This window comes from Hibiscus syriacus, unplaced genomic scaffold (genome assembly GCF_006381635.1).
Source record: "Hibiscus syriacus cultivar Baekdansim isolate YM2019G1 unplaced genomic scaffold, ASM638163v2 tig00111582_pilon, whole genome shotgun sequence".
Lineage (NCBI taxonomy): Eukaryota > Viridiplantae > Streptophyta > Magnoliopsida > Malvales > Malvaceae > Hibiscus > Hibiscus syriacus.
Genome location: NW_024063126.1, coordinates 3,498,783 through 3,508,995, shown reverse-complemented (window position 1 = coordinate 3,508,995; position 10,213 = coordinate 3,498,783). Strand labels below are relative to the sequence as shown.

At 35.0% G+C, this 10,213-nt stretch overlaps 1 protein-coding gene across 1 annotated transcript; it reads left to right on the top strand.

Annotated features, from left to right (window-relative positions):
* The first annotated feature begins 1,963 nt into the window (after positions 1-1,963).
* LOC120165285 (probable polygalacturonase) lies at positions 1,964-4,169 on the top strand. Its single transcript, XM_039174833.1, has 6 exons — positions 1,964-2,079; positions 2,211-2,540; positions 2,796-2,916; positions 2,993-3,167; positions 3,258-3,328; positions 3,408-4,169. Exons 1-6 carry the CDS (start codon positions 2,044-2,046, stop codon positions 4,115-4,117), a joined length of 1,443 nt encoding a protein of 480 aa, XP_039030764.1. The 5' UTR covers positions 1,964-2,043; the 3' UTR covers positions 4,118-4,169.
* The last annotated feature ends 6,044 nt before the right edge of the window (positions 4,170-10,213 follow it).

The following is a 10,213-nucleotide window of genomic DNA, read 5'->3' as shown; positions in this document are numbered from 1 at the left end:
TTTAAATTTTTTCAAAGAGTTCAACTTAGATGTCTTTTAAAAAAAAATAAGGTCAAACTATTTTTTTTTAAATTTGAGAGGTTTAATGAGAATTTCTAAAAATTATGGTAAGGGTTTAATTAAGAATATTAAAAAAATTTAAAGCTTAATTCCGTCATTGTTAAAGGTTGAATCTATAAAATTTTAATAGATGAAAAATTTATAAATTTTTAAAAAAGAAAATAAATTTTAAATAAATAATATATTAAAAAATTAAAAATATATAATAATTTATAATTTTTAAGGAGACGAATTACCAACAATAATTATTTATGTGAAAGTGGGTCGGCAATGGTGGAAAATTTGGATGCTAATACAACTGAACTTGTCTTAACTGCCCTCTAACAGAACCCTCTCTCTTTTGTGTCCATAAAGCTAAAAAAAGGTCAGAGAAGGTTTTTCAATAGGCTAACCCCGAGAAGATTATAATAGTAATAGTGGAGGGAGGAACAATGATGATTTTTGACAAATTTCACTCTCTCTCATCATGGGTTCTATACTTATTGGTTTAGGCTAATGACTTTAACAAAGAGTGCTCCATGCTCCATTTATATTAAGAAAAATAATTAGATCGAGTTGATTAAAATTAAATTTAAAAAAAATTAAATTATTTAAATGATAAATTTTATTTTATAATTTAAATTTTATTTAAAAAATTTTAATAATATTATTTGAGTTTATGTTTAAATTTAATTATAAATATTTATAATATTATAATATTATATGATTCCATTTAAATGATTTTTATAACCACATATATATATATATATATATATATATATATATATATATATATTTCTTCATATATTTTCATACATGAGATACATATATTATATAAAATTGAGGGTTCGACTTAAACTTGAAAACTAACCGCTAATTAATAAAATTTTTGAGTTATTTGAGTTTTGTTTTATAAATCAACTCGAATTCAATTTTTTTAATTAAATTTATAAAATTATGAGTTGAGTCAATTTGAATCAATTTTTTAAATTGAATTAAATCAAAAAAGTAATTTTTTGAACCTAATCAAATTTTATTCACCCTAACAAACACAAACGACGTAAAGAAAACGGCGTTCCAAATTTATTTGGATCACTTTACTGCACGAACCTTAATAAATAATTGCAACTTATTTTATACGAAAAAAACGTCACAAGTTTCCTTTCTCAATTTTTTTTAAGGTTCTATGTTTCATTAACTGATATTTTTAGGCTATAACTTCGTAGATATGGCCTTAGTTTAAGTTTGGATTGGAGTATAGTTCTATTAGTTATTAAATAATTGAATTTATTTAAAAATATAAATTTATATTATGTCATAAATCTTAAAGAATAAGAATTAATATTTTAAATATTAATATAAATTCTAATTTATATATCTAGTTTGAGTTGAAGTGTTTATCTAATAAATATTCATATTATATTAAAAAAATCTAAAGAATAAAAGTTATTGTTGTTCAAGTAGCATACTTACAAATACTTATAAATAGAGAATATATTTTAGGTAATATATTTTAGGTTTTTGAACAAAGTATATGAGAGAAAACTATCTATTTTAAAGAAGCAGATAGGTGAAAAGTAACATATTTTTGAAGAGCACATGCAACTTTGTCTGTGTAAAATTCTCTTTTAAATAAAAAAAAAACCTCTTTTTATTCGTAGAGAGACTACACCGCGGTAATTTTTTGTTGTTGGGTAATTGTTTTTTTATCCTTCCGGTGCTGCTCGTGAATTACCGCTATACTTTATTTCCAAGGCAACCACGATAAATAATGCTTCACTTCCAAGCAAGAGAAGAAACCCAGTTGCCGATAAAGGTAAATCCATCCAATTTCAACAGTTGAACTCCCACACTACTATATATATATATATGTATATATATATATATATATATATATATATATATATATATATATATATATATATATACGCACACACACCATAATTGTCTCTTCAGCATATTTGTATCACATAACAAGTTCTGGTCTTTCATCAGTTTCCAACAATGGTGTGGTTAGGGAAGAATCCGATGAGGATCAAAGTAAACACCTAGAGTTCATAGCTTCCGTATATTCTTTGCATTTTGGATCCAAAGAACATTATTTCTGATCCAAGTACTCGTTTTTCTTTTCCTGTCAAAACGAAAATAAAACAAAGTTTGTGTCGTTGCAGGTGGCCAGAGTCGTTGTTTTGGTGGCATTTATATTGGGTCTAAGAGGAGCAGAGTGCAGGAAAAAAGGGAAGGTGGTGGAGTCCTTTGAGTACGCTGCTATAAGTTGCAGAGGACACAGTGCATTGATCACAGATTTTGGAGGAGTTGGCGATGGAAAGACATCGAATACTAAAGCATTTAAGGATGCTGTTGATAATCTGAGCAAGTACGCATCCAAGGGCGGTGCTCAGCTTTATGTTCCTGCCGGAAAATGGCTGACCGGGAGCTTTAGCCTCACCAGCCACTTCACTCTCTTTCTTCACAAAGATGCTGTTCTTCTTGCTTCTCAGGTTCGATTTATTACACCAATGTGGAGGGTTTTTTTTCCTGTCTGCTTTTGGATGAAAGGTGCATGAAATTCAAAACTTTAGACAATTTCGTCCAGTATTTTATTGTTATGACGAACCCATTTTTTCTTTTCTGCGAAAATCACGGTCCATTGATTTTCTACTATCAATAGTTAGTGGGTTGTTTTCAAGCATCGTGAATAAGACGTGAAATGATTATATCTTATACTTATGCCAATTAATCAATTGGTTCATTAGGATATGAAAGAATGGCCTGTTTTGAAGCCTTTGCCATCCTATGGTCGAGGAAGGGATGCAGCTGGTGGTAGGTTTACCAGCCTCATATATGGCACAAATCTCACCGACGTCATCGTTACAGGTAATTTTCTTTTTAAAACATTGTTTTTTTCTTCAGATTAGTGGACCCTGCATAATTTGAAATCTGGTTTGATCAGGGGCCAATGGTACCATCGACGGTCAGGGTTCATTCTGGTGGCAAAATTTCCACAAGGGGAAGTTGAAATATACCAGACCTTACCTACTCGAATTCATGTACTCGGACAATATTCAAATCTCCAATGTCACCTTTCTCAACTCCCCATCATGGAACGTCCATCCAGTTTATAGCAGGTAAAATTGCATTTTAATGCTCTCTTCAATCTCATTACTCCACGTGTCAAAACAGGCATCGGATGGTTATGATTTGATTTTATGATGCAGCAACATTCTCATACAAGGCATCACAATCATCGCTCCTGTCAAATCTCCAAACACAGATGGCATCAATCCAGGCATGAACACAAGAGATCCCAACAATGTTTTCAAGTTGTTTTTGTTTGGTTTTGTAACATGTTTTGTTTTTATGATCAGATTCTTGCACCAATGTTAGAATTGAGGACAGTTACATAGTCTCGGGAGATGACTGTATAGCAGTGAAGAGTGGTTGGGATGAATATGGGATTTCGTTTGGAATGCCCACCAAACACTTGGTCATCAGGAGGCTCACATGCATTTCTCCTTACAGTGCCGCCATTGCCTTGGGAAGCGAGATGTCGGGCGGGATTCAGGACATCAGAGCGGAAGACATCACCGCGATTCATACCGAGTCCGGAGTCAGGATCAAGACGGCTAGAGGAAGAGGAGGGTTCGTGAAGGATGTGTACGTCAAAAGAATGTCCCTGCACACCATGAAATGGGTGTTTTGGATGACCGGGAACTATAAACAGCATGCCGATAATCACTACGATCCCAATGCATTGCCCGTGATTCAAGGGATCAATTACAGAGACATCGTGGCGGATAACGTGTCGATGGCGGCCAGATTGGAAGGCATCGAAGGTGATCCGTTTACTCAAATCTGCATATCAAATGTCACAATTGGAATGGCAGCTAAAGCAAAGAAGGTGCCATGGACTTGCACCGACGTTGAGGGGATAACAAGTGGAGTAAGTCCTCGACCATGCGATCTACTACCCGATCAAGGCCCCGAGAAAATCACAGCTTGCGACTTTCCGGCCGAGCCTTTGTCCATTGATAGAGTGATGCTCAAAAGATGCACCTCTAAGGTCAAGCATATGTGAATGAAAAAAACCCTAAGTAGAATTTTATGTCGTAGTTGGGTACTTATGAGTCGGCCCTCAATGTTTCTGTTTCTTAATTAATCCTTTATTATTATTTAGTTTAAATTTTAATATGAATATAATTAAATTACATTTTTATTAAAAATTATAATTATTTCAAAAAATATTATTTGTTTATAACTAGAACACTTAATTTATATAAATTTGCATATTCATCCCAACAACAATCATCAGAATCAATTGTCGACGATCCTATTCATCGCTAAAAGATCATATTCTTCAACCTCAGCTTTAAATTCTCGTTCACCCAGTCCCCACATATTTTTAGCTACTTTACAACCACTCATCTTCCATCTTGTAAGCAACCTTTATAAACAATTCCAAATTCACATTCACCCAAAAGACAGTGTCTTTGTATAAGATGAATTATAAGCATGCAACATTGATCAAAACAGGAGCTCCAATTACATATAAATTGAAAATTATCAATAATTCCTTAAGCAACTAAATAAATTAATATGTAGCTGAGAAAAAATTACATGATCTTGGGTACATCCTAGTGGGGATGGAATTACATAACCACATGTAAGTAACACGATTTTCGGTGATGAATAGGATCACCGACGGTTAGTTTGATGGTTGTTATTGGGATGAATATGCAAACTTGTATAAATTAAGTGTTCCAATCCTAAACAAATAAAAAACCCTAAAAATAATTATAATTTTTAATAAAAAATATTATCACACCCCAAAATTTATTTGAAATTTATTTAAAATTAATTAATTGTTTTTTGGGACTAAACTGCAAAATTTAAAACCTCTGAGCTAAATTCAAAAGTTAGAAAAATTTAAGGATCAATCTTGTAATTTACCCATCCTAGTCTGTCAGTTAAAATAAAAAAAAAAGAGAGATAAGGGTTGGTCAGGCTTGAACCCATGACCTAGGGTATGGCCAGCCATGCCCTTACCAGATGGCTTAGCCCATATATGGGTCTAAAATAATAAATTTTATATTTTATTTGTTTTATTTCACGTTTTAAATTACCCAAACCAGAATCCCATCCTCCCCCGTGTTTCAACCTTAATTTCCTCCAAATTATAACTTAGCCCTCGCTGTCTCTCCTCCACATTTCACTTTAATATGGTAGTCGTTATCGACAACCTCCTGGGACCAAAACCCCACCGGTTACTCGTCATGACTCGTCGTAGAACGCCGTAAATTGTCTATTGAAGCCTCGTCGAAACCCCCGTCTCCATATATGTTTTCATTGATTCTGGCCACCTCGAACGTCAACTAGCCTCATCGCCTACTCTGTTAGTTTCCTCGTCGTAGTCCGCTCAAAACCCGATCAGAGGGTTACGTCAACATCGTCAGTTCCATCGATCGTCGGCGTGGGTAACTGTTTCGATCCTTTTCTTTATTTTCGATGGATTTTGGGCTGATGTTGGTTAATTATTGATTGCAATTGGGTAATTAAAGTTGTATGAGTAATCGACTGACCACCCCGAGCTCGTCGCCGTCACCACGTGCCTTTGTGTGCGAGTGGGCTTGTTCTGCCTGCCCTAGAAACCTTCTAGGACCGGTTCAGCTGGTCTAAACCGGCCCAACCCAATCCAAACCGGGTCTGTTGACCTGAACCGAGTCAACCCGACCTGATCCGTTAACTTTGTCCTGACCCGTTGATCGTTGATTGTTGATCGTTGATCGGTCTGACCATTGACATTGACTGGTCTGACACTTGACCGTTGACTTTGATAAAAAAAGTTGATTTTTTTGAAAAGTCATATTTTATGTTTTTCGACGTCCTGAGTCCGAATCCAATGTTCGTTTTGCCAAATTCGCACTCGGTGAGCCATTTTTCAATGTTTTATCTTCAGATTCAAGTTGGTTTCTTAATTAAGTTTAGTTTCTGACTTAAATTCATTTGCTATGTATCCGAGGAATTATTGGATGTTGAATTCAAGTTCGAGATTGATCGAATGGAGATTAAATGTTCGATCAGTGGAGCTTAGAAATTGAGGTAATACTTTACTACCTTTTGTATGCTTTTCGGAACACTTTGATAATTGGTAAATGCATGAGTGGAAATAATTGGTCCATGAGGTTTATTTAGTTATCATTGGACTCAAACTGAATTTAGAATAAATATAGAACATTGTATAAGATTTAGATGGCTCGTAAAAGAAATTGGTAGACCGATAAAAAACGCATCTAAGTTAAATGATTTTATCAGTAAATCAATCCATCTTGGAACTCCTAAATTCTGATTAATGTCATTAAAGGTTAAAGTCAGAAATGATTTGATAAGAAACTACGAAAAAACTGGTATGATGTAAAAGATAAGGATTTTCTCGGAAAGTGAAAATAATCATGTTATTCGATTATGATATGTGAGATGGTAAAAGACTTAAATTTTCTAACTCCTGAACGAACACCTTGATGCTAAATTACCGAAAGTACCTTACACGTATGAATTTCTCGAAATGATAAAGTTGAATTGATTGGAAGTATTGTACGTATTCGAATTGTTAAAACGATAGAATTACTTTGGAAACTCTTAAGTGATAGGGATAAACTTGAATACTAATTGATTTAAGTACCCTAATGATCTTGAATTAAGCGAATAACTTGGATAAGTATGGAAACACTAATGATCTTATATGTTGTACCATCCTTAAGGGATATGAACCATAAATCAAGCACATCGACATTTCTTGATATTGTTGCAATACAGAAGTGAAATAAAGACCATTGGAATATATGTTCATCTTCCTAAGATCTATTCAACAATGATTTTGAATATGATCAATTGAAAGGATTTGTTTGTATTAAAGAGTGAATACCCTTGAACTGAAATGTTTTGACCGGTTGACAGGTATCATTGCTGGGAGTTTTGTAGTTCGTGTTAACTCGATATTCCGATAGATTGACACAAATTGTAAATGCCCTGAATCTTTGTTTCTCCCTTATTAGCTCAAATCACTAAGAATTCTACAAACCTAACACCCAAAATGCCCCTGATTTCCTGGATAATGGAATTACCCTTATCATATCTGAAAACACGAGTAACTCTGATGCAAAGTATTTTGAATACCTTTCTGATTATAGAGAGCCTCCGAAAAATATCCGAATACTATATGATCATGATAAATCACGTTTTGAATAACTGATGAATATGTCATATATCAAACCCTTTTATGGGGATATCATCTCTTAATTTAATTAGTTTACAGAAGTTCATGACTTCCTATCTGATAAATATCAATCACCTCCGAATAATATCTTGAACCTCTAGTGTGTTCCCCGATCACATGGATATTTTCTCTGATTTTAAAAATATGTCTTTGTTATCTGAAATACAGTCTGACCTCTGATTTCTGTTCTGAACTTTGATATCTGTTCTGATCACTAATTTATGTTATGATCTCTGATCTTTGCTATGATTTCTGATATCTCTATTTACTGACATAAATTATTTTTATACGGGGTACTCAGGGACTCTGGTATGAATAATGACTCTGGCAGGTTCAATAGCTGCTGGTAATTCCTTGTATAGGTTTATCATTGACAGATAATTCCTTAAGGACCCAAGGTGACACTTGGGTTGGCTCCTGGGCCTAATGGGCCTAGTGGTAAAACCTTATAGACCCTAAGACACTCTCTTAGGATGGCTCATATGTTGTGTGCATTAGGTAAGCCCTTATAGGCCTAAGGGAATTTCCCTCATATGGGCATCTATACTTTGGCTAGGGTAAGTCCTTATGGATGTAGTTATGGGGAAATGCATATTGGCGTTCGATTGGAGGGTTTTACTATGTTTTTTTCAAAATACGTTTTAAACTGCCACTGTTTTAAAAAGATCTGTACCTTATCACTAGTTTTGTGGGAACACACTAGACATCCTATTCTGATATCCTGAACCTAGTCATCTGAATGTTTACTTTGAACTAGAATCTTACTGTCTTTTACTACCTGAGATATGAGTGGGACCTCAGCTCAGCATAAAAATCTGCAGATGTCTGAATCAATAAGGAAAATTTATGCTTACCTATTATCTGCATGTCCTTCAGCATCACTTGGTAGTTTTGTATTACTGAGCTTTCCAAAGCTCACTCTTTTACTCACTATTTTAGGTTAAAAATATTGAACCATTGCAACTATCGACATCAGTATAGGAGTTCCACCGGTGTTACTTGCAGAGTATGGTGCATGTGTTTAGGGGGCATGTAGGTGGTATTATATTTTTATATCCGAGTCTGAAACATGTATGATTTTAATTATGTCTGTAATATATGAATAGTTTTCTGAACTTATATTTTAATTATAATTTTTTTATGATTTTACACATTTTAAAAGAAATTTTAAATTTTTTTCAGAATATTAATGTGGGTTACTCCGGTGGCCCTAATGTGACACCTGTAATCATATCAGGTCGTCCGAATCGGTCTATGGGTGTTACATTTAGTGATATATGATCTTAGGTTGATTCAAGTTTTTTGGGTAGACTAACCGGTCGAATGTCGTAAGATGTCTGGTCAGTACATTCCTCTAGACTATAACTGTATTTCTCTAAGCCGAAACTCCATGGTCGAGTCCCTCTCGTTAATAAACTAACCTAAATTTTCTATCCGTTAGGGTTCGACCTATGCATAAAGAAACACCAGTAACATTTGTCTAAATTCTGTAAAGTGTCTCACGAGTAATGTGAGGGTTACTCATCCGAAAAATTCTGACCCGACTCTAGAAATGAAATTGGGATATGTTACCACTCTATAAACCTAACCTCGTAGCCAAGATTGAATTGATTCCACAAGGATAATTTTATTCAGATTCTTTATTGGGAATAAGGGAGAGGTTGACTAAAATGTACATTCAGCTGGTTAAAGACTAGTAAAGGAACCGTACTTCTGTAAATGCTACCTGAAGATAATGAAGAATTACTGAAAGCTTCGCTTATGCATTTCTGTGACTTGATTGAATTTCGAGGATGAAATTCTTTTAAGGGGAGGATAATTGTCACACCACAAATTTATTTAAAAATAATTAATTATTTTTCTGAACTAAACTGAAAATTTTTAAAACTTCTGAGCTAAATTCAAAAGTTTGGGAAATTCAAGGACCAGTCTTATAATTTACCCATTCTAGTCTTCAGCTAAAACAAAATAAAAGGTGAGATAGGGGCTGGCCAAGCTTGAACCCGTGACCCGACCATGCCCCTACCAACCAGCCTAGCCCCTATTTGTGTTAAAAATAATAAAATTTATATTTTCTTAGTTTTATTTTGGGTATTAAATTACCCAAACCAGAATGTCATTTCTCCCCGTGTTTCAACCCCAATTTCCCATAAATTATAACCCAATCGTCACCGTTTCTCCTATGCATTTCACTCCGATCCGATAGTCGTCAGCGTACGCCGTCACCACCAACGTGACCGGTGACCTCTCGTGACCAAAACCCCACCGGTTACTCATTGTGACTCATCGTAGAATACCGTGAATTATTGATTGAAGCCTCGTCAAAACCCTCGTAGCCGCGTATATTTTCATTGATTTCGGCCACCTCGAATATCAACTAGCCTCACCGCCTACTCTGTTAGCATTCTTGTCACCGTGCGTTCAAAACTCGACTAGTGGGTCACGTCAACGTCGTCAGTTCTGCCAATCATTGGCGTGGGTAAGTGGTTCGACCCTTTTCTTTATTTTCGATAGATTTTGGGATAATGTTGGTTAATTATTGATTGAAATTGGGTAATTGGACTTGTAAGAGTAATCGGCTGACCACCCTGAGCCCGTTGTCGTCGCCACGAGTTGCCATTCCCCTCTGCGTGCGCGTGGGCTTGTTCTCCTTGCCCTAGAAATCATCTAGAACCAGCCCAACCCGGTCTAAACTGGATCTGTTGACCTGAAACAAGTCAACATGACCCGAATCGAGTCAACCCTACCTGACCCATCGACTTTGACCCGACCCATTGACTTTAACCTGACCCGATGATCGTTGACTTTGACTGGTTTGACCGTTGACTTTGACAAAAAAAGTCATTTTTTTCAAAAAGTCATATTTTATGTGTTTGGCATCCTGAGTCTGAATCCGAAGTT